This window comes from Acinonyx jubatus, chromosome A2 (assembly GCF_027475565.1).
Source record: "Acinonyx jubatus isolate Ajub_Pintada_27869175 chromosome A2, VMU_Ajub_asm_v1.0, whole genome shotgun sequence".
NCBI classification, from domain to species: Eukaryota; Metazoa; Chordata; class Mammalia; order Carnivora; family Felidae; genus Acinonyx; species Acinonyx jubatus.
Genome location: NC_069383.1, coordinates 41,970,495 through 41,996,086, shown reverse-complemented (window position 1 = coordinate 41,996,086; position 25,592 = coordinate 41,970,495). Strand labels below are relative to the sequence as shown.

General features: G+C 39.0%; 1 protein-coding gene across 4 annotated transcripts in view; it reads right to left on the bottom strand.

The window, feature by feature from the left end:
- Nucleotides 1–10,601: 10,601 nt before the first annotated feature.
- Nucleotides 10,602–25,592, bottom strand: part of MATCAP2 (microtubule associated tyrosine carboxypeptidase 2) — a 75,204-nt gene continuing 60,213 nt past the window's right edge. For all 4 annotated transcript variants that reach the window (XM_015065026.3, XM_015065027.3, XM_015065028.3 and 1 more), the window contains 2 exons: nt 15,903–16,000; nt 10,602–13,142 (listed from right to left, as the gene is read on the bottom strand). In XM_015065026.3, coding sequence (XP_014920512.1) covers nt 12,981–13,142; nt 15,903–16,000 — 260 coding nt within the window. In that variant the 3' untranslated portion in view covers nt 10,602–12,980. The remainder of the gene's footprint in view (nt 13,143–15,902; nt 16,001–25,592) is intronic.

The following is a 25,592-nucleotide window of genomic DNA, read 5'->3' as shown; positions in this document are numbered from 1 at the left end:
TTTTCTATTTATTCCTGTTTCATTTTTGGTAATTTGTATGCTTCTATGAATTTATTTCTTCCAGATTGCCCAATTTGTTGGCATATGGTTTTTCATAATATTCTTATAATTCTTTGTATTTCTATGGTGTTGGTTGTTATTTCTCCTCTTTCATTCGTGATTTTATTTATTTGGGTCCTTTCTCTTTTCTTTTTGGTAAGTCTGGCTGGAGGGTTACCAATTTTATTAATTCTTTCAGAGAACTGACTCTTAGTTTTGTTGATCCATTCTACTGATTTTTTTGTTTCTATATTGTTTATTTATTCTCTAATCTTTATTTTTTCCCTTCTTCTGGATTTCAGATTTATTTGCTGTTTCTTTTCTAGCTCCTTAAGGTGTAAAGTTAAGTTGTGTATTTCAGACTTTTCTTCTTGAGGTAGGCCTATGTGGCAACATACTTTCTTTGCTGCATCCCAAAGGTTTGGACTGTCGTGTTTTTATTTTCATTTGCTTCCATTGTACTTTTTAAATTTTTCTTTAATTTCCTGGTTGACCCATTCATTCTTTTTTTTTTTTTAATGTTTATTTTGAGAGAGACTGAGCAAGAGAGTGCAAGCAGGGGAGAGGGGCAGAGGGAGAAAGAGAATCTTAATCAGGCTCCATGCTCAACACAGAGCCTGACATGGAGCTCAATCTCATGACCTTGAGATCATAACCTGAGCTGAAGTCAAGAGTTGGACGCTTAACCAACTGAGCCACCTAGGTGCCCCACCTATTCATTCTTGAGTGGGGTGTTCTTTAACCTTTATGTTGTCTTTGCAATTTTTTTCTTGTGGTTGACTTCAAGTTTCATAGCTTTGTGATCTAAAAATATGTATAGTATGATCTTGATGTTTTTGTACTCATTGAGGGCTAATTTGTGACCCAATATGTGTTCTATGCCGGAGAATGTTCAATGTGTACTCACAAAAAAAGTGATTCTGCTACTTTAGGATGGAATGTTCTGAATACATCTGTTAAGTGCATTTGGTCCAATGTGTCATTCAAAGCCATTGTTTCCTTGTTGATTTTCTGCTTAGATGATCTGTCCGTTGTTGTAAGTGGGGTGTTGAAGTCCCCTACTATTATGGTGTTATTATCAATGAGTTTCTTTACGTTTAATTGATTTATATATTTGTATTGTTTCATATTAGGGGTATAAATACTTACAATTGTTAGATCTTCTTGATGGATAGACCACTCAGTTATGATACAATGCCTTTCTTCATCTATTGTTAGTTTTTGTTTTAAAATCTAGTTTGTCTGGGAGTGCCTGGGTGGCTCAGTCGGTTAAGCGTCTGACTTCAGCTCAGGTCATGATCTCACAGTCCATGAATTCGAGCCCCACGTTGGGCCCTGTGCTGACAGCTCAGAGCCTGGAGCCTGCTTCGGATTCTGTGTCTCCTTCTCTCTCTGACCCTCCCCTGTTCATGCTCTGTTTCTCCCTGTCTCAAAACTAAATAAACATTAAAATAAAATAAAATAAAATAAAATAAAATAAAATAAAATAAAATAAAATCTAGTTTGTCTGATAGAAATAAGGTTACTCCACCTTTGTTGTCACATCCATTAACATGATAGATGGCTCTCCATCCCCCCAGTTTCAATGTGCAGGTGTCCTTAGGTCTAAAATGAGTCTCTTGCATGCAGCATATAGATGGGTCTCACTTTTTAATCCATTCTGATACCTTTTGATTGAAGTATTTAGTCCATTTACATTCAGAGTGATTATTGAAGGATATGAATTTAATGCCATTGTGTTACCTGTAAATTGGGAGTTTCTGGAGATGTTCTCTGTTTCTTTCTGGTGTTTGTTGCCTTTGATCTATTTTCCCCACTCAGAGATTCCCCTTCTTGCAGAGGTGGTTTAGTGGTCATGGACTCCTTTAGTTTTTGTCTGGGAAACTCTTTACCTATGCTTCTATTGTGAATGACTGTCTTGCTGGATAAGGTATTCTTGGCTGCATATTTTTCTCATTCAGCACATTGAATATATCCTGCCATTCCCTTCTGGCCTGCCAACTTTCTATGGACAGATATGTGAATCTGATTGGTCTTCCCTTGTAGGTTAAGGACTTTTTTTCCATTGCTGCTTTCAGAATTCTTTCCTGTCGGTGTATTTTGTGAATTAGACTATGATAGGTCTATGTGACGGCCTTCTTTTGAAGAATTTTATGGGAGTTCTCTGTGCTTCATGGATTTTGATGTCTGAGTCCTTCCCCAGATTAGGGAAGTTTTCAGCTATAATTTGCTCAGATAAAGCTTCTTCCCCCTTTCGTCTCCATCTTCTGGGACTCCTATCATGCAAATGTTATTACATTTTAAGAAATCGCAGAGTTCCCTAAGTCTGCCTTCATGATCCAATACCTTTATTTCCCTCTTCTTTTCAGTTTAATTTTATCTTTATCTCCAGCTTAATTCCATAATTTTATCTTCTAGGTCACTGATTTGTTCCTCTGCTTTGTCCATCCTCTCTGTTATGGCATACATTCAGGTTTGCATCTTGATTATAGCATTGCAAATTTTGGCCTGACTAGATTTTAGTTCTTTTATCTCTCTAGTAGGGAATTCTCTAGTGTCTTCTGTACTTTTTTTCAAGTTCAGCTAGTAACCTTATAATTGTTGTTTTAAATTCTAGTTCAGACATCTTACTTATATCTGTATTGATGAAATCTCTGGCCATAAAATTTACTTTCTGTTCTTTCTTTTGCGGTTACTTCCTGCAACTTGTCATTTTGTCCAGAAAACAAAACATTAAAAAAAACCCCTAGATCCTAGGTGTGTTTTGGTATGCTTGTTAAAAGAAGCTATATCCAAAGAATACAGTTAAAATAGTTACTATTTATAAATAAAAATATTTTTAAAATACAAATTAAAAATTAAAAATTAAAGGGGCACCTGGGTGGCTCAGTTGGTTGAACATCTGACTTCCGCTCAGGTCATGATCTCACAGCTCGTGAGTTTGAGCCCCGCGTCAGGCTCTGTGCTGACAGCTCGGAGCTTGCAGCCTGCTTCAGATTCTGTGCCTCCTTTCTCTCTCTCTGCCCCAACCCACTCGCATTCTGTCTCTGTCTCTCTCAAAAATAAATAAACATAAAAAAAAATGAAACATTAAATAATAAAAAGGAAGCTAGATTCTATTTCCCCTAAAGCTGAAGCTTTGCAGCATTCTATGATCAGACTTGGTGTGTACACGTGGTCTGTGCTGGTCTTCTGGACGAGGGGCCTGTTAAACTGATTCTCAGATGGACTTCCCTAGTGAACATGCACCTGCAGGTCGCGGGCGGGGCGGGCTTGGTGCAGTGGCTTCAGTCTCCACTTGATGGCACTGTTTAGCTCACTGAAGTTGTTCGCGGGTGGTGGGCAAGGGGTGAAAATAGCTTTGATCCACTCTCTCATCTCCAGAACGGGGAGCTTGTGCCCACCACTCCTCAGTAAGCCCTCACAGACAAGTCAATAATCACTACTCCTGTGTCCCAGGGTTCCATCAGATCCCTGCCTTTATCCTGTGTATGAGCTGTCCGTTTACCAGGTAGCACCACCCTTCTGTGTTTTATCTCAGGTGTGGCTGTATTTCAAATCTCTAAACTTCTGAGACCCCCATGGTGTGGCCCTACTCTGATTTTCTGTGGAAGGGTCTTGCTGCACTGTGTCTGATGCCAGCTTGTCCCAGAAGATGGGTGCATGATCATGCAGTAGTTCAGAGTTTATGGTAAATCACAACACAAAGCCAGTGCCAAGGTTTGCTGCCCTCAGCCAGCATCTTTGTTCCTATGCTGGCAAATGGGGACCCTGGAGAGGCTGTATTACCTCTACCAAATACACTCCATGAAGGGGAATTGTTTTTCCCTGTGTGCCCAGGCTATCCTTAGACCATGCTGCCCACTACTGGGTCTCTGCCCTCCTTTCCAAGTGGAGCACTGCCAGATGTGTCCCTGGTGATGGCACTGACCTCCAAAGCTTTAGATTCTGTGCTCTGCTGTTTATTAAAAAAACAACAACAAAAAAAAACCAAAACCAAACCAAAATAAAACAAAACAAAAAATACCCACAAAACTCTCGTTTTTTCGCAGTCAGTGGTTTTGGGGAAGTTTTTCCTGTGAAACCCTCTGTACATGTTTTCAGTTTTTTCACTTTCTCTTTCCTCTTTCAGTGGTCAGGGATCCTTCCCCTATGCAAAGCCCATGGCTCTTTTCTCCCCAAAATCAACTCTCCAACAGTTCCTACCTTCCACAGTGTGGTCATTTTTTTCTGCTTGGAGATGCACAGCTTTGTTCTCTCCATCCTCAAATCAATTTCTTGGGTGTTCAGAATGATATTTATCTAGCTGTGTTCAAGGGAGGATGCAAGCTTAGGGTTGCCCTACTCCTCCACCATCTTAACTAACCCTCTGTTTTCATGTAATCTTTGATATCATCTTTGATTACTTGGTTGACCTATTCAATATTTAATAGCATGTTACTTAACCTCCGTGAATTTTTGCTCTTTCAAGATTTTTTCTTGTAGTCAATTTCTAGTTTCATAGTGTTGTGGTCAGAAAATATGCATGGTATAACTTCCAAATTTTTTAAAAAATTTGTTGAGATTTATTTTGTGGCTTAATATACGATCTATTCTGGAGAATGTTCCTTGTGCACTTGAATATGTGTTCTGCTCTTTTACAATGGAATGTTCTGAATATGTCTGTTAAATCCATCTGGTCCAGTGTGTCATTCAAAGCCACTGTTTCTTATACATTGATGTATAAATAGAGTGTTAAAAGTCCCCTACTATTATTGTATTACTATCAATTACTTCTTTTATATGTTATTAACTGTTTTATGTATTTGGGTGCTCTCACGTTGGATACATAAATATTTACAATTGTTTGTATCCTCTTGTTGGATTGTCCCCTTTATTTATAGTGTCCCTCTTTGTCTCTTGTATTTGTTTTAAAGTCTATTTTATCCGATATAAGTATTGTTACCCCAGCTTTATTTTATCATCTATGTGCATGATAAATGTTTCTCCATCCCTCACTTTCAATCTTCAAGTGTCTTTAGGTCTGAAATTAGTGTCTTGTAGACAGCATATAGATGGGTCTTTTTTTTTTTTTTTAATCCACTAGGTCACCCTGTCTGATTTGAGCATTTACTCCATTTCCATTCTAATTAATTGATACATATATATTTATTGTTTTGTTACTTGTTCTGTGGTTGTTTCTATAGATTTTCTCTGATCCTTTCTTACTCTTTTTCATGGTTTGTTGTCTTTCTTTAGTGGTATGCTTGGATTCCTTTCTCTTTATTCTTTGTATATCTATTACTAATTTTTGATTTGTGGTTACCACTAGGTTTATATATAATATCTTATGCATATAACAGTCTACATGAAGTTGATGGTCACTTAAGTTTAAACTCATTCTTTACTCCTATCCCCATGACCCCATGTTTTAGGTATATGGTGTAATATTTTTACATCCTTTTATTTTAGGGATCCCTTGACTAATTTTTTACAGAAATACCTATTTTTACTTTGTGTTTTTTACTTTTCATATTCTCTAACTTAGTCTTCCTTTCCACTCAAAAATTCCCCTTTAGTATTTCTTGTAGGGCTGGTTTAGTGGTCATGAACTCCTTTAGTTTTTGTTTGAGAAACTCTATCTTTGCTTCTACTTTGAATGATAGCCTTCCTGGATACAGTATTCTTGCATGCAGATTTTTTCCCATTTCCGTACTTTGAATATGTCATACCACTCCCCTCTGGCCTGTAAAGTTTCTGCTGAAATATCAGCTTATAGCCTTATGGGGTTTCTCTTGTAAGTAACTGTCTTTTCTCTTGCTGCTTTAGATTTTTTTTCCCTTTATTGCCACTTTTTGCCATTTTAATTACCCTGGGTTGAATTTTGGTAAAATTTCTTGGCTTCTATATCTGGATCTATTTCCTTCCCCAGATTTGGGAGATTTTTAGCTATTATTTTTTCAAATAAAGTGCCCCCTTATCTCTCTCTTCTTTGGAGATCCCCATAATGTAGATATTCTTATGTTTGTGGAGTCACTGAGTTCCCTATGACTATTATCAATTTGCATAATTTTATTTCCTCTCCTTTGCTCAACTTGGTTACTTTCCATTACTCTGTCTTCCAGGTTGTTAATTTGTTCCTCTGTTTCATCTAGCCTATTTATTCTATCAAGTGTTTTTTAATTTCATTTATTGTGTTCTTGATCTCTGGTTTTTATCGCTGTGTTAAGGGTCTCACTGATGTCCTCCACTCTTTTCTCTAGTCCACTGAGTGTCTTTATGATCATTAAGTTCTCTATCAGGCATATTACTTATATCTATTTTGCTTTGATCTCTTGCTGTGGTTTGGTTCTGTTCTTCCATTTGGGAGATGTTTCTCAGTCTCCTCATTTTGTCTGATTTCCTGTGTTAGTAAGTCAGCTACTTCTCTTGCTCTAATGGGAACAGCCTTAAGAAGAAGAGGTCCTACAGTGCCCTTCAGTGCAGTGTCCCATTCCCCAGGGCCTGGCGCTTCAGAGAGTGTCTCCTATGTATGTTGCATGTTCTCTGCTGTTGAGCCTTGGCTTCTTTTTCCTTCCATCCAGTTGACTGCAGAGGCTCTCTTTGCCTACTGTGGGCAGTGTTCGGTGGGGCATGTTTTAACATTTAACATTTTAATGCAGTGATCTACTTGTGAAATGATACCTGGACTCACCACTGCAAGAACTGAGGCCCCACAAAATGTACAGTTCTGGAGATAGAGTGTTGGCAGAGTTTGCATGGGTCTTCTGGGGGACCCACAGTTCAGGAACCAAGATGAGCTTGACTGGGAAGGGCAGATCTGCTGAAGCACAAGTGATGGGGCTTCGTGCCTTACTAAGAAAATTAGTAAGGAGTGTTGGTACTGGTTCCTGAAGATGCCCATTGTTTATGCTGTGGAGTGGAAGAGAGAAATGGCACCTGCCAGCTCCTTTGTCCCTGACTCCTGGAGGAATGTCCCCGTGACCCATCTGTCTGGCCACGCTCTGCGATCAGCAAATCACTCTCCCACCCCAGCATTTTTCAAACTACTGGATCTGTGCTGTATCTGCACGTGCTGTTTCTTGAACTCTTTAAGGGCAGGGACTCAACTTCCTGATGCCCTCAGGGTTGTACCAGAGCTGAGGCCACAGAATGTTTAAATTCCAGGCTTTAAGTCACTGTTTTTAAGAACTCGTGAAATGCACTCCTTCTTACTTTCAAATGGAAATATTATGAAGATTCATTCTCCCCAGTTGTGGGATCCCCAGCATAAAAGTCTGGTTTTTCACCCCTCATGCCACTAGCTCCCTCTCCATAGTGGTTGGCCATGGTCTGTTTTGCTCCCAGACTGTGTTGTTGCCTTTCCTACCTTCTTCAGGGTGGTCTCTTCCCAGCCTTTAGTTGTGGAGTTTGTTCTGCCAGTCTTTGGATCATTTTCTAGTTATTCACACTGTTATTAATGTTATCTAGTTGTATTTGTGGGATAAGGTGAGCTTAGGGTCCTCCTATTTGTCTATCTTCGCAGCTGACTCTTGGCAGCTTTTTTCTTTCAGCACTTTGAATACATCATCCCACTCTTCCCTGGCCTGTAAGGATTCTGCTGAGCAATCTGACAAGATGGGATTCCAAGTTACAAACTTCTTTACTCTTGCTGCTTTTAATACTCTGGCTTTTGGTAGTTTTATTATAGTGTGTCTTGGAGTAGGTCTCTGGATTTGGAAACCCATAAACTTTATGAATATGGATATCCAAATTTCTTTCCAGATTTGGGAAGTTTTTAGCCATTATTTTTAAAAATAAGCTTTTAGCTCCCTTCTCTCTCTCCTCCTCCTGCAACTCCAATAATTTATAAATTGTTTCTTTTGATGGTATCCCATAGATCACATAGGCTTTCATCACACTTTTTCATTCTTTTTTCTTTGTTCCCCCTGACTGGATAATTTCAGAGTTTCCATCTTCTAACTCATAGATTCTTTTTCCTGCTTGAGCCTTTGGTGTTGGTGCTATTGTATTTTTCATTTCATTCATTGTATTTTTCTACTCCAGAGTATGCTTCATCCTTTTTAGGATTTCTCTTTGTTAAACTGCTCATTTTGTTCATGTATTGTTTTCCTGATTTTGTTGAATTGTCTGTGTATTCTTTTACCTCATTGAGCTTCCTTAAATATTTTGAATTATCAGTTAAATCAGATCTCCATGTCTTTGGGTTCAGTTACTAGAGGATTATCATAATCTTTCAGTGGTGTCCTATTTCCTTGATTTCTCATGTTCCTTAAAGTTTGCATTGTCTTTGTATTTAAAGAATACACCTCCACCAATCTTGACTGTTTTGGGGAACTTTGGTCACTTCTGGTAGAGAATCTGAGACTGTCAGACTGTATGGATATGACTGCTCCATGCTTCTTGCTGCCTCCTGTGGTAGAAATCTTGCAAATTTATTTTTGAGAGAGTGTGTGCAAGCAGGGGAAGGGTAAGGAGAGGGGGAGACACAGAATCTGAAGCAGGCTCCAGGCTCTGAGCTGTGATCACAGAGTCTGATGTGGGGCTTGAACCCACAAACTGTGAGATCATGACCTGAGGCAAAGTAGGATGCCTAACCAAGTGAGTCGCTCAGGCACCCCTCTTGTGGTAGCATTAAGTTTGTATGCCTTCTCTTGATTTTGCAATGGACAAGCCTTGGTGTGGACAGTCTTTTTGCTTTCCCAAGGGTAGGGCTAAAGCTCTACCTCTCTGGCCCACGAATTTGGGCAGACTTTTTGTACCTGGTCACTAGCTGTCTGCCAAAGCATGCTCTCAGTGCTGTTGGGAGTGCAGAGAGCCAGCCACAGGTTGTGTGTGTGTGTGTGAGAGAGAGAGAGAGAGAGATGCATGCATGGAGCACTGGGGGTTTCCCATGGGCTAGTCAGGGAGATCCACGGGTAAGGCATCCCCAGAAGCTCATGAGCCAGCTTCTTAATGGAGACTGTGATGCAGTTGGTAGACTGTGTATCCCTTTAATGGCCTCCAAAAGTCATATCTGCTACTTCCAGCTTCTTCCCATGCCCTAGTCACACAGACTTGATTCAGTACTCTGAATGGGATGAGAGTGAAATGGGCCTCTTTGGTAGCATTCTGCAAAGGTGGGGAAGCTGGACACTTATGTACTCCCATTTCCCCCCACAGGAGAAATCACAAGCTGAGATCTCGCTTGGCCTGGAGGTGTTCCACTTTGGGGGAGAAATGATGAGGCTAAACTATTCCTCTTCAATGCATCTAAACATATTTTTTGCTCCAATGGTGTGCTGAAACTTTTCTGCTGGTTACTTTGACTTACACAAAGCCTCTCCGGTCCATGGGTTACTGCCCGAGATTTAGTGTTTCCTAGGGGTTTGCAGACTGCAGCTGAGAGGGGTTGAAACTTGTTCACAGGCCACTGCTGGGTCCAAGCCAGGACCTTGGTCTGTTTATTACCCAATGCATGGGTGGGCAAGATTCCTCCTGGATTGCTTGTGTGTGTTGCTGGATCCTAAAGCTCCTACAAAGGCACTTTTGCCTATGGATGGATGCCAAATTATTGGGAGGTTGGGGAAGGGGCACAAATGAGGGACGTGTTATTCAGCCATGTTGCTGACATCATTTTCTGAAGTTGGTTGTCTTTATCCAGTAAAGGATAACTGGATGGCTGGAAAGAAGTGGAATATTCAGTTGTCTCTTCTCAGTGTCAAATTTCTGTTCTCTTTGCTTTGTCCTCTTCCTCTAAGTGCAATTTCTTTCAGTTATGAAAGCTAGAAGTTCAAGATCAAGGTATTGGCAGGTTTGGTTTCTTCTGAGGGCCATAAGAGAAGGGTATGTTCAGGTATCTCTCTTTGGCTTGCAGATGGCCACCTTCTTGCTCTCTGTGCTCTCAAAATTCTATGTATTCTTAAAGCTCTTCCATAGCTAGCTAACAAACATCAGTATTTCACATCCTAGCACTAGTTTTAAGAAATTAATTCCTTTAGGTACTGGAATCAGTGAAGAAAAATGGATGTCAAAGCCAGCTGACAATGTTTTCACAAGTAAAGATGTAAATTCAAAGACAACCACTAAGCATAAGGGTAAAGCACTGGCTTCTTTTGGGCACTTGCTGGAGGTCTCAAGGGATCTCCTCCAGGCCCTTGATGACCCAAGCAGCTGTACTTGTGGTCTACTCCTTCTCCTGGGCTAAAGCTGCTCAGATTCCAAACACAAGCCTTGCAGAGTGGTAATGAAATATTGTGGACCCTAACCACTTTGCAAGTGATCTTTAGGTGCCTCAAACACAGAAGCAGGCCCATTGATTACAGTTCATGTTCTTTTGGTAGCACTTTCTGGGCATGAGACTGGCCATGCTGTAACGTGGTTCTGTGCCACTCTTCCTCACTGGACTGTGAACAGCTCCATAAGGGTATGAGCTGAATTAATTAGGGGAAAGGTGGAATGTGGTAAATGTAGTACTTTACAAGAAAGGACATTAGAAGATAAACAAACAATGGTCTCTTCAATAATTACCACACAATATAAAACCCAGAAATACCACAAAAATATAATTAAGGTTTGCATGCACATATACTCACATATTTCATTTGAGAACTTCAGTGCTATTTATTTCTATTACAGCTAAACATAAGATGCCCAAATATATACAAAACAAACAATACAAATCTTAAACATTTTTACAAAGGTGAAAATGTAAAGAAATGGAGACTATGGACTTATGTATATAAACAATTCACTCTGAATCCCATCTGATGTGAAAACCTAACTGTATTTGATACAATTATGTTAGAATTACAGTGGACAAAACTGATGAAATTCTAATCCTCAATAGCCTACAGCAAGTAACTATTAAAATTAATGCAACCTTCAACTATTCTCCTAAGTACTGCTGCTATAAATTTTCTATTTATTAAAACTTCAATTTTAGGGAACAAAACTGACCTTAGTGCTATTTCAGGAAAGAGAATAAACAGTAATTAAATCTTCAATCCCAACTTTTAAAGTTTAGAGCTCTTTAAGTATTCTGCTAATCTGCAACAATTTTTGGTTCATTGCTAACTTTTAAAATAGCTTAAGACAATCAATGTGACTTAAGGTCATTTTTTTGTCTGGATAGCACTGGTTTTTGTCTTTATACTGAAGCAGTAAGGCAAGAAAGTGTTTCCTTTTCCAACTCAGATACAGAATATCCATTTTAAAATTCAGGGACTAGAATCACTATAAATAATCCTTTGACCAACAGGATATTAAGGCTGTTGTGATTTTCCTTTATATTTAAACTGGAACATATGATTAGCAGTTATTGCCTACAAATGTTGAATTTATAAGCATTTGGGCTTAAATCACAGGACGTAAAATATTGCCATTTGTCTATACTTCATTTCCAGTTAATAATGCACAGTTTTCACAATCACCTTTGATAAGTTTGAAGACAAAGTTAGAAAATGCTACACCAAAGCTGAAACTGGAGGACTATGCTACAAGGAAATATGCTCGAGGGGTCAAGAGTGGTTTTCCAGTATCTGGTCAGTGTTGGCACAGTGTATGCCCCAGCTCTGCACAGAAATGTGCAGGCCACACTCCAGCAATCATGGCACTGTGTGGGTACGTTTAATGTTCCAAAGGGCCTGGCCTGCTACTTACCAAAAGTGACATGTGTGGCTCTGTGAGAACCACCAGATGCCAGTTAGAATACATCCTGTCTGCTGCAACATTCTTCTTGGAGGCAAGCCCTTCTAGATATGTGAATGAGAAAATCACATAACCTAGCCTGTGTAAAATTTCCTAAAATAATTTCCTAGCAGGAATGTGGACCAGGCTTTGCAGTATACATCTACCAGTGTTAGCACCATATTTAAGCCTGAAATGAGGTAAAGATAAACTCTCAGATAGCTTTGGGTAAAAATTACAGTAGCAATTTTGAATGGGGTATTTACAGCAGTGTTCTTCCTGATCATTAAAATAAGCTGTTTGAAGAACTATTTGATTCCAAGTATATATACCCAAGTATGTATTGAAATCAATAAATTATACAAAGCTAGGGGTATATGCTTTTAGCAGAGGAAATGTAGCAAAACAGAACTCTCATTTTTCAAAGTCAAACTGTCATTATTGGCTTGATGAAATAAAATATACTCAGCCAATATCACAAGACCAGTTTACCAAATGGCAATGTCCAGGAATTCCACTTTTCAGGGCATGGTCAAGTTTACGGTAGATGCTACCTAGTCAACATCCAGCTCCTACAGAAACTACATTAGTGTATTTGTGTCTTGCTGGTCACTCCATTTAACAAAAAGGTGAGTAGCTTCTCTCTCTTCCCCAGCTATTTTAGTCTATGTAGACAAACCACTTGTACTTACCATCTATATACAGGAATGGGGAGGGAAAGACCCTAAAACTTTGTTAAAATCTGGAAGGGATAAAGTTTGTTTCAGCAAATAAAGTTTAGGGAATAACTAGATAAAATGAAGTAATTCTCTAGTTCCTATAAATTGATCAGGTGAAACAATAATGTGTAAAATAAAGAAAAAAAAGCAGCTAGCTTTTGGGAGCATAACAAAACTAATTTTTCAAAGAATTACCATTATTTATCAAGTAAAATATAATCTTGTAGTTAAAACAAGACTGGAATTCAGTCTCTAGCCAGAGCTGGTCTTGGTGCTCAGGCAGATGCTTATTACTCAGTTTGACCAAGATTCTTCAAAAACACTCACCAGTAGTATTTTCATCGAACTCTGTTGAGATCCAGATGAAAATAGGAGGAACTTCCCCCTGCAGCCTATAGAAACATGTTAGGGAAACAGTGTAAGGTTTGTACTTAACCTTTTAAAAATTCAGCTGAATACTGCAGATCATTCTTCAGAAAACTCATGTAAACATTCATCTTTTATAAATATGCTGGTGCTAACTGCACCTAACTATAATATAGAGGTATAGCTTCACTATGTCTGCAAGAATGCTGATTAATATATAAGATCTTTCAGTTCCCTGTCAGTCAATTCATTCACTTCCATGATCTTCTCTAAATGTTCCATGTATCGGCCATGGTCCTGCAGGAAATGAGGGACCCTCATGTTTTCAATAACTGCCAATCCTTTTAAGCGATCCACATCTTCATAAGAGACCTGAAAAAAAGGAAGATAGTTTTTATACGTAAGTAACTTCTTCCCTAAGTCTTAAGTGAAACTTTACATGGACTGGTTTTCAAATTACTTTAATACCTGCAAAGTAACAAAAATCAGTGACTTCCTTTACTATATTAAATAAGAATGTGTTTTAAAAAATCACTAGTACTGATTTAACACTCAATCTTGGACTTATACTCAGTTTGTCTAGAAATTATACAACTAAATGTAATACATGTGTGTGAGAAACTCTAAATCTAAACAAATGTCCTAAATTGAAATAAAAGAACCCAGGAAATAGCTAGAATATAAATGCCATATTATGGAATTAGGAAAATCAGCACAATTATATACTGAATTCCTATTTTCTATTTAATTTCAGAAATAATACTGTGTTTTATGTTGAATTATTTTACTTTTATTTTGAATTTTTGTAAGCAAATATTTTATAAAATTTCACGTTATTCACTTACCTACATAAAACGTTTCACCCATAAATACCAAAGATTGGCTTAAGTTCTAGAAACTGTCATTACAACTTTAAATTCCAAAACATGGCTGGCTTTAAAAACTGTCTTCTGATCAACACTCTTCCTGATTCAGTGGAAAGATTATAAAGAAATCACGTTCATATTGTATTTTATTACATTTTAAAATTTAAGTTATTGAAATTATTTGAGTATTTACACCACTAAGTGTAATGAAAATGGGTTTGTTGTTGATATTGGTGTGGTTTAGTAATTTATTTTTCCTTTCTTGACTGAGGAGACACAGCCATAAATATGTTGCTAAAAGTCAATGTCCAAAAAATTACTGTGTCTGTTTGCTTTTAATTTTTGGTGTTTAATCCACTTTGAGTTTATTTTTGTCTATGGTGTAAGAAAGCAGTCCAGTTTTCTCAGCACTATTTACTGAGGGAAGTTGTCTTTTCTCCACTGTATATTCTTGCCTCTATCATAGATTAATTGATAAAGGCATGAGTTTATTTCTGGGCTATCCTGTTCCATTAATTTACGTATCTGTTTTTGTATTAATGCCATACTGTTTTGATCACTACAGCTTTGTAGTGTTCCTTGAAATCTCGGATTCTTACACATTCAGTGTGGTTCTTCTTTATTCAGATGGCTTTGCTATTCGAGGTTGTTTGTGGTTCTGTACAAATTTTAGGATTATTCTAGTTCTGTGAAAAATGCTACTGGTATTTTGATAGGGATTGTGCTGAATCTGTAGATTGCTTTGGCTATTAGGGACATTTTAACAGTATTAATTGTTCTGATCCAAGGGCACAGTATATCCTTCCACTTGTTTGTGGCATCTTCATTTCTAGATATTTTATCCTTTTGGTACGATTGTAAATGGGACTAAATTTCTCTTTCTGCTTTGTTATTAATATGTAGACATGCAACAGATTCCTGTGTATTAAATTTGTATCCTTAGAAAAATATCTCAGCTGAGATTTGGGTAGAAAAAGTCTAAAATGAGCCCAGCGTATTTTACTTAGCCAGCAAACATGATGACATGTTTCTAAAAACAAAGGAGTAGCCAGTGGAAGGGCTGAATAAAACAATAAGTCTGGGGGTTCCTGGGTGGCTCAGTTGGTTAAGTGTCTCACTCTTTTGATTTTGGCTCAGGTCATGATTTCTCGGTTTGCAAGACTGAGCCCCACCTTGGGATCTGCACTGACAGTGCAGAGCCAGTTTGCGATTCTGTGTCTTCCTCTCTTCTGCCCTTCCCTCACTCATACTCTCTCAAAGTTTTGTTGTTTTTTTTTTTAAAGAGAAATCCATAACAATACTACAAAAAATAATGAAATGTAAAAGAATCAAAATATCTCTATTTTGCTACCACTAGTGTAGTTAACTGGGCAAAGAACAATGGATATTAAAACCATTCCTTGACAGATTTAAGGAACAGTACGTTCACAGGTATTACCCCACAGATTACTTATTTAATACAAAAAAGATACCTTTATTTTCTGATCTTTCCAGATCTTTCCATTGTAATTTACCCAGTGATCAAACGAAGTATCACTGATAATGGAACAAAATCACATGTGTGCTTTCTAGCGTGATGCACTATAAACAAGTCACGCATGTAGTGTATTCTTGGTAAAAAACGTTTAGCCTGAATCTAACCATAAGAAAACAATTCATTAATCCAGATTGTAGGAATTCCCAAGAAAATGGTCCTGGACTCTCAAAAATGTCAGGAAAAACAAAAACACTTGGTAGAGGGCAGCACAAGAGGAACTGTTACAGATTAAGAGACTAAATATTATGAACAAATGCAGGATCCAATCCTGATTGTAGCTCTTTTTTTGTGAGCCAGGATCCAAACCACATTTTTGGGATAATCCGAGAAATATTAAGTAGACTGTGTTTTAGATATTGTATTGAATCAGTGATACATTTCTTAAAAAAATCACATGGTCATGTCACAATATTTGGGAGATAAAGGGGAAAGTGTTATATTTGCAGCTCACTTTAAAATGCTTTAGATGATGTACATTAAAAATACATTGCCAAATTTATTTTTCCCTTCATTTACCTCTTATTGTCCACGAAGAAATTCTGAAACTTGGTTTTGTAACAACCATACTTCTTCCCTCCAGTTATCACAAGAAGGAAACTTACTCCAACACACAGTATAAAAACAATTTGAACCTGAATCTTATTGAATCATTAAATTGAGCTGAAGGAAATAATGACCCCAGGTGTTGGTTTCACACCAACCAATGGTTTTGCCATTGGTTTCACTCACCTTCCCCAGAGCAGTCAGTAGATGAAAGTCAATGGTCTCTCTGTACCGGAGGATCTGCAGGATGCCATCCAAGTAGACCTGGTCTTTACTGAAGCACCCTGGAGGAACCACAATAGCATTTATTTTCTGACGTTTAGTAAAATTACTAAGTAATTAGATACTAACCCATTCCCTTTACTGTAGGAATCAGCCCTGAGTGAAAATATACACGGCAAATTAACTGTCTTCATAACATAAAATAGAGGGTCTTGGGAAGCACCAGGATAATGTGCCGAGTGGCAGCTTCCCTTTAAGAATTTTTTCTCTCCCGATCCCCACTCCCATAATTAAAGCAGCATTTTTTTCCAGTTATAAAGAAACACAGGTAGTTAAAAATATAGGACTCATAAATACGTCACCCACACTCCCACTATTTGGTCATAACCCTAACTCCCATGTACACAGAGGCACTTGAGGCAAGGGGAAGGATGGCTACAAAGCAGTGAATCTCAAAGGCAATGTGAAGACATGGGATCTCAGAAACCCCTGGTTTTTAAAAATGCTACTCCTTACACCATTAAAAAGTTATAGGTAATGTTGATACTATTCCTCCATATGAAAATAAGAATTAGAACTGGATTTTAACATGGACACTTAAAAAGCAGAACAAAATATGAAGACATGGAAAGTAGGAACAGCCCATGGGAATGGAGACTAGTTAAGAGTGTTCCACTCACAAAGAAAATTTTTCTCCTGTGACATAACTTATGTAAATTTTCTAAAATTTTGCTCTATTAAACGGACTAAAATTCTATCCTCCATTAAGTCCTACATTAAGAAAGTATTACTTTTTTTAGGTATGCTAAAAGCATAGGAATTATGGACAAAAAGTGGGACACTTTGTAAACTAGGCTCCTATCTCATAAGCTGGTCCTACTTTTCAGTAGGAACAAAACTCTTATTTGAGATACCTAATGCATGAGCCCTGACTGGATCTAGATTTTAAAAAATGGCTATAAGGAACACTTTCCTTATAGCTATTTTTCCTCCACAGAGTGGGAGAAAATATTTGTAAATCCTGTATCTGACAAGAGATTTGTAATTACAACACATAAAGAACTCTTAAACTCAATAATAAAAGTAACCCAATAAAAAAATGGACTAAGGGTCTAAATAGACAATTATCCACAGGAAATATGCAAAGGACCATGAAAGCACATGAAAAGATGCTCAACATCATTAATCATCAGGGAAATGCAAATCAAAACCCCAGTGCGGTAGGACTTCCAAGGAAGATGGCAGAGTAGGAGGATCCTAAGCTCACCTTGTCCCAAGATGGAGATAATTATTAACACCCACATTAGTGTAAATAACTCAAAAAAACAACCTGAAGACTGGAAGAACACACTCTCCACAGCTAAATGTAGAGAGGCCACACTGAAGAGGGTAGAAAGGGCAGAGATAGGAGATTGTCTTCAGGAGAGAGGAACACCGTAACCATGCAGGAAGGAGAGAGGATCATTGTAAAACATAGTGAAGGGAGAGGAGCAGATCCCACACCTGGCACCCTACACATAGGGGACCTGCACTACAAAGACAAATCCCTTAACATTTGGCTTTGAAAGCCAGAGGGGCTTAGCTTCATGGGTTCTTACAGTCAGTGGGGCTTAATACCTGGAACTTTAAAAATCACGAAGCTCTGGCATGGGAGACCTGGAGAGCAATAGAAAACTGAGTCCCTAACCTTAAAGAGAAAGCATACCAAACAACCCCACTGAGGTGCAGCATAGAAGCAGCACTGGGGTGTATGGGAAGGAGACTTATTTAATAATCTCAGCATGTGTGCTGGAGGGACAAGAATCTTTAGAAGACTTCTCCAAGAACAAAAGAGCTGATGGGTGCCATCCCTCTCCCAACCACAGCCTAGATACATGGACACATGCAGGAACCAGAACAAATACTCTCCACCTGGCTTGCTAACAGTGCACCCTGCCCCCTCCAGCCCATCCTCAGCAGATCTCCAAAACAGCTACGGGTCCCCTCAGAGAGCAGACCCTCGCCCAGCTTGCAAAGCTGTATTCTCCTGCGGATCTACCCCTCCATCCTGGCCTCCACAGGAGTTTTCCCAGATGGCTGCAGGTCTCCTCCAACAGCAGACCACTGTGGATCTTGCAGGCACCATATGCCCCACCCCAACCACACAGCACTACAAAACCTCTTCTTCATAAGGCCACTAATCTCAAGAGCAGGAAAGGTAGCTGACTTTACTAACACAAAGAAACATCCAGGAGAGTTAGAAAAAATGAGGAGACAGAGGAATATCTCCCAAATGAAAGAATAGGACAATATCCCTGCAAAAGAGCTAAATGAAACGGTTTATGCAATATGCCTGACAGAGAATTTAAAGTAATGGCCTCATGGGCTTGAGAAAAGAGTGGAAGATTTCAGTTAAGACCCTCGACAAAAAGACGGAAAACATAAAGAACCAATCCCAGATCAAGAACTCAATAACTGATATTAAAAATACACTAGTGGGAATAGATAGTAGAGTAGAGGAAGCAGAAGAATGGATCAGCAACCTGGAGGACAGAGTAATGGAAATCAAGAAGCTGAACAGGAAAAACAATAAAAAATGAAAACAGATTAAGGAAACTCAACAACACCATCATGCATAATAACATTCTAAGGACCTCAGAAGGAGGAGAGAGAGAAAAAAGAGGGAAGAAAATTTATCTGAAAAAATAATAGCTAAAAACTTCCCTAACCTGGGGAAGGTAAAAGAAATCCAGATCAGGAGGCACAAATGGCTCCCGATAAAATCAACCCAAGGAGATCCACACCAAGATATATAGCAATTGAGATGGAATTAAGATGGTGGAGTAGTATGGAGACCCTGAGCTTGTCACCTTCCTGAAACACAGCTAGATCAGCATCAAACTATTTTTGAACACCAAGGGAACTGATCTGAGGATTAACACAACAATCTGCATAATTTGAGCCAGAGAACTTGGCAGGTACATGGTGTGGAAAGGTGAATTGGGGGACAGAAAAGTCACGGAGCCATGGAGGACAGGGAGCCATTTTTGCAGAGAAAGGACAGAGGGTGGGGGGGGGGGGGAGAATGCAGCGGATCGGGATCATGTAAGAAAAGCACTCCCCCCAAAAGCAACTAGAGAGAAAGAAAAAGAGTGAAAACACAGGGAACTGGGCAAGAAATCTGTTCCCCAAAACTATTACAGAGTAAAAGGAGAGGGTTCCAATATCGCCAGGATTCTATAAACTGTGGAGCGCAGTCTGAAGTTTCGGTGCACCTGGCAGTGCTCTGGTGAGGAAGTGGGACAAATCCCCAGGAGCAGTACTCTGAAAGGTCCCTGTGTGCCATACAGGGAGAAAAGATTCCCCTGCTAGGAATCCATTTGGTAGAGGTCTCCCAGTGGGCAAAAGTCCCACCAGACCTCAGAGAGCTGCCACTTTTACTGAAATTGGACCAAAGACACTAGAGTGCAGGAAAACCTGGTGCCAGCTGTGTTGTGATTTACCATAAACTCTGAGCCTCTGCTGCTTTGGGAGCAGGCAGACATTTTCTGGGACAAGCCAGCACCCAGCCATTGTTCAGCAAGATCTTCCCCCAGAGAATCAGTGCAGGTCTAAACCCGCAGGGGTCTCTGAAGGGTGGGGTTTTGAAACACAGCCCCATCTGAGATAAAACTCTGGAGGGAGGTGCCACCTGGTAGGCAGACAGCTTGGACAGAAGGTAAAGGTGGGGAGTGGATGGAAGGCTAAGAAAAAGGAGGGGTGTTTGATCACATGTTTGTGAGGGCACAAAATTCCGTGCCAGAGATTAGAGAGCTGGGTGAAGCTATTTTCACCTCTAGTAGGTACATATAGAGACTGACCCCACTGAGCTAAGCGGAGCCACCAAGTGGAGAACAGAGCTGTTACACCACACCCTGCCTACCTGTGCCCTCCAAGCACATCCCCCAGAAGACCAGCACAAATCCCTTCCAACTGCTTAGTCTACAGACTATAGTATGCTGCAGTTTCAATTCTAGGGGAAACTGGATATAACTTCATTTGGGTCTCATGCTGTTTGTTGGTTTGGTTGTTTTCTTTGCTTCTGTTTTTATGTTGTTTTCTTTTTCTTTTCTTTCTCTTTCTTGGATACAGAAAGAGCAAAATTTTAAATTTAAACAATTTTTTATTAATTTTTTAAAAATTTTAAATGTTTTTTTCTCTTTTCTATCAAGCTTCTCTGAGCAAGTAGACTGGAACACACCTAGGATCTAGCTTCCTTTATTTGATTTTTCTGTTTTGTTAGAATATACAGTAATTAAAATGGCAAGAAGCAGAGATTAAGAGAGAATTTTAAAGCAGCAAGGGAAAGGGGGTGCCTGGATAGCTCAGTTGGTTGAGCGTCCAACTTCAGCTCAGGTCATGATCTTGCGGTTTATAAGTTTGAACCCCATGTCAGGCTCTGTGCTGACAGCTCAGAGCCTGGAGCGTGCTTTGGATTCTGTGTCTCCCTCCCTCTCTGTCTCTGCCCCACTTGCACTCTTTCTCCAAAACATAAATAGACATTAAATTTTTTTTTTAAAGCAGCAAGGGAAAAGAAAACAGTTACACACAAGAGAAACCCAGTTAAGACTATTAGCTGTTCAGCAGAAACTTTGCAGGCCAGAAGGGAGTGGCATGATATATTTGAAATGCTGAAAGAAAACCTGCAATGAAGAATACTCTATCCCACAAAGCTATCATTCAGAATAGAAGGAGAGAGAGAATTTCCCAAACACAAGTTAAAGGAATTCATCACCACTAAACCAGCCTTACAAGAAATGCTAAAGGAGTTTCACTGAGTGGAAAGGAAAGACCATAAGCAGGAATAAGGAAAGTAGGAACCACAAAAGTAATAAAATAGAGCACATGTATAAAAATCAGTCAAGGGATTCACAAAATAAAAGGAAGTAAATTATGACACCATATACCTAAAATGTGGTGGGGAGAGGAGTATAGATTTAATGCTTTTAGTATGGTTTACTAATGAAGAACTTAATGAAGAGACTCCAGCAAAAATTCCTAGAACTGATAAATGAATTCAGTAAGGTTGCACAACACAAAATCATTATACTGAAATCCACTGCATTTCTATACCCTGATATTGAGCATATAGAGAAATTAAGAAAACAATCCCATTTACAATTGCACCAAAAATAAAATACCTAGCAGTAAACTTAACCATGGAGATGAAAGACCTGTACTCTGAAAACTATAAAACACTGATGAAAGAAACTGAAGGTGACACAAATGGAAAGATACTCCATGCTGATGGATTTGTACAATATTGCTAAAATGACCATACTACGCAGCAATTTCCAAATTTCATGCAATCCCTATCAAAACACCAATAGCATTTTTCAAAGAACTAGAGCAATTAATCCTAAAATTTGTATGTAACCACAAAAGACCATAAATAGCCAAAGTAATCTGGGAAAAAGAACAATACGGGAGGTTATCACAATCCTGATTTCCAGATACATTACCAAGCTCTAGTAATCAAAGCAGTATGGTACTGATGCCAAATAGATACATACGTCAATGGAAAAGAATAGAGAACATAGAAATAAACCAATGATTATATGGTCAATTAATCTTCAGCAAAGGAGGCAAAAATATTCAATGGGAAAAACTTTCTTCAACAAATGGTGTTGGGAAAATTGGACCACTTTCTTACACCATACACAAAAATAAACTGAAAATGATTTAAGGAACCTAAATGTGAGACCCGAAACTAAAAATCCTAGAAAAGAGCACAGGGAATAACGACACTGGCAACATTTGTCTAGATCTGTCTCCTGAGGCAAGGGAGCACAAAACAAAGAAAAAAAGAAACCAAAAGAACCACTCTTAAATATAGAGAATAAACTCATGGTTACCAGAGGGGAGGTGGGTGGGAGATGAGTGAAACAGGTGAAAGGAATTAAGAGTACATTTATTGTGATAAGCACTGAATAAATATAGAATTGCTGAATCACAATATTGTAAACCTGAAACTAATATAACACTATACTAATGACACTGGAATTTAAAAAAATAAAACATTTAAAAAACAAAACAAAAAACCACAATGAGATACCCACTAGGATGATTATAATAATAATTTTTACAGTGAAAACAGTAAGTGTTGGTAAGGATATGGAAAAATAAAAACCAAAGGATGGCAGAGCAGCATGGAGACCCTCCCTCAGCTTCTCTTGTCCCTGAAATGCAGCTAGATCAGCACCAAACCATTTTGCACACCTAGGACTGAGCAGAGAGAATTTGCATAACTTGAGCCCAGAAACTGGCAGGTACACAGTGTGGAGAGGAGAAGTGGGGGAGTGAAAAGCCACAGCAGGTAGGGAGCTGTTTTGGCAGAGACAGAGGAGAAGAGTGCAGTCATTGGGAGAGTGCAGGGAAAACACTCCCCTGGAGAGAAAGAGTGAAAACACTTGCAGGGGACTGAACAAGAAATCTGTTTCCCAATAACAGGAGATAAAGGAGAGAATCCCAATAACAGGAATAAAGGAGAGAGTCTCAATACTACCGGGTTTCTATAAACAGTGGAGCACAGAGTCTGACATTCCAGAGCTCAGTGCCTGGTGGCACTCTGGTGAGGAAGCAGGGTGAATCCCCAGGAGCAGGCAGAGTGGTCCAGGCGTCCATGTGCCACACGGGGAGAAGTGCTTCCCCTGCTTGGAGTGCATTTGGTAGAGGTCATAAAGCCTCCCCACAGGGAAAGGTCCCAGCGGACCCTGGAGAGCAGCCACGTTTGCTGGTATTGGGACAAAGACACTGGAGTGTGGTGAAACCTGGTGCTCGCTGTGTGTTGTGATTTGCCACAATCTCTGAACCTCTGCTGCTGCGTGATGGCATGAACATTTTCTGGGGCAAGCTGACCGTTCGCCATTGCTCAGTGAGACTCTCCCCTGAAGAGTTGGAATGGGTCCAAGCCACAGGGGTCTCTGAAGTGTGGGATTTTGAAACACAACCCCATTGGAGATAAAAACTCTGGAGGGAGGTGCCACCTGATGGGTAGACAGCCTGGACACGAGCAGGGTAGAGGCGGGGAGGGGAAGGAGTCCTGAGACCCGTGCTCGATCACAGGTCAGTGAGAATGCAAAGCTCCTGTGCCAGAGATTAGGGAGCTGGATGAAGCCATTTCCAACTCTCCTGCACATGTGCATGCACACCACACTGATCCACCCCAGTAAGCTAAGCAGTGCCACCTAGTGGAGAACAGAGCCGTTACACCAAGCCCTGCCCAACAGTGCCTTCTAAACACATCCCCTAGACGACCAGCACAAGTCACCCCACCTGCTTAGTGTACCAACCACAGAGCACTTCACAGTTTGAGTTCTATGGGAAACTGGATGTAACTTCATTTGGGTTTCATTCTGTTTGCTGGTTCATTTATCTGTTTAAATTTTGTTTCCTTTCTTTTCCATGGATACAGAAAAATTTATTTTTAACTTTTTAGATTTTTTTGTTCGATTTTGTTATGTCAATTTTTAAAAATTTTTTCTTTTCCCCCTTTTCTTCCCCTTTTTTCTCTATTCCATAAAGCTTCTTTCAACAAGCAGACCAAAACACACCTAGGATCTAGCTTCATTATTTTTTTTAATTTTTAAAAAATTTTTTAATTTAAATTTTTTATTTTATTAATTTTTCTTCCTCCAAAATGAAAAATGAAGGAATTCATCCCAAAAGAAAGAACAGGAAGAAATGACAGCCAGGGGCTTAAACAACACAGAAAGAAGCAGGATGAACTAGAATTTAGAACCATGATAATAAGAATATGTTGAAAAAAAGCACAGAATCCCTTTCTGTGGAGATAAAAGATGTAAAATCTAGTCAGGACAAATTAAAAATGCTATAACCAAGGTGTAATCTCGAATGGATGCCATGATGGCAAGGACAGATGAAGCAGAGCAGCAAAATCAGTGATATAGAAAAAATTATGGAGAATGAAGCAGAAAAAAAGACGGAAACAAAGGCAAAAGAGCACAATACAAGATTTAGAAAACTCAGTGACTTATTATAGAGGAATAACAACTGAATCATACAAGTCCCAGAAAAGAACAGAGAGAAAGAGAGGCAGAAGGGTTATGTGAGCAAGTTATAGCTGAAAACTTATCTGGGGAAGGACACAGACATCAAAATCTAAGAAGCACAGAGAACTCCCATTAGATTCAACAAAAACTGACCATCACCAAGGCATATCATAGTCAAATTCACAAAATACACAGACAGGGAAAGAATTCTGAAAGAGCAAGGAAGAAAAAAGTCCTTAACCTATAAGGGAAGATAGATTAGGTTTGCTGCAGACCTATCCACAGAAACTTGGCAGGCCAGAAAGGAATGGCAGGATATATTCAACGTGCTGAATTGGAAAAATATGCAGCCAAGAATTCTTTATCCAGCAAGACTGTCACTCAAAATAGAAGGAGAGATAAAGAGTTTTCCAGGCAAAAACTAAAAGAGTTCCTGACCATTAAACCAGTTCTGCAAGAAATTTTAAGTGGGACTCTTTGGGGAAAAGATGAAAACAAAACAAAAACAAAACAAAAGACTAGAAAGAGCCAGAGCACATCACCAGAAACTCCAACTCTACAGGTAACACAATTCATATCTTTCAGTACTCACTCTAAATGTCAATGGACTAAATGCTACAATCAAAAGACACAGGGTATCAGAATTGATAAGAAAACAAGACTCATCTATATGCTGCTTATAAGAGTCCCATTTTTAGACCTAAAAACACCTGCAATTGAAAGTAAGGAGATGGAGAACCATCTATCATGCCAATGGTCATCAAAGAAACTAGAGTAGTCATACTTATATCCCACAAACGAGATTTTAAAATAAAGATTTTAACAAGAGATGAAGAATGGCAACATAACATAATTAAGGGGTTTATCCACCAAGAAGATTGTAAGATATTGTAAATGTTGTAAATATTTAGGCCCCCTACATGGGAAAAATCAAATATATAAATCAATTAAACACAAACATAAAGAAACTCATTGATAATAATACCATAATAGTAGGGGACTTCAACACCCCACTTACAACAATGGACAGATCATCTAAGCAGAAAATGAACAAGGAGACAATGGCTTTGAATGACACACTGGACCAAATGGACTTAACAGATACATTCAGAACATTTCATCGTAAAGCATACACATTCTTCTCGAGTACACATGGAACATTCTCTGGAATAGATCACATACTGCGACACAAATCAGCCCTCAACAAGTACAAAAAGATCAGGATCATACCGTGCATATTTTCAAACCACAACGCTATGAAACTTGAAATCAACCACAAGAAAAAACTTGGAAAGAAAATGAATACTTGGAGCTTAACAAATATCCTACTAAAGAATGAATGGGTTAACCAAGAAATTTTTTTGAAGTTTCTTTTGAGTGCACAGGGGAGAGGCGCAGAGAGAGAGAGAGAGAGAGAGAGAGAGAGAGAGAGAGAGAGAGAGAGAGGATCTCTAGCAGGCTCCATGCTGCCAGCATAGAGCCGAACATGGGGCTTGAACTCATAAACTGTGAGACCATGACCTGAGCCGAAATCAAGAATCGAAAATTTAACCAATTGAGCCAACCAGGCACACCTAACCAAGAAATTAAAAAGGAAATTAAAAAGTACATGGAAGCCAATGAA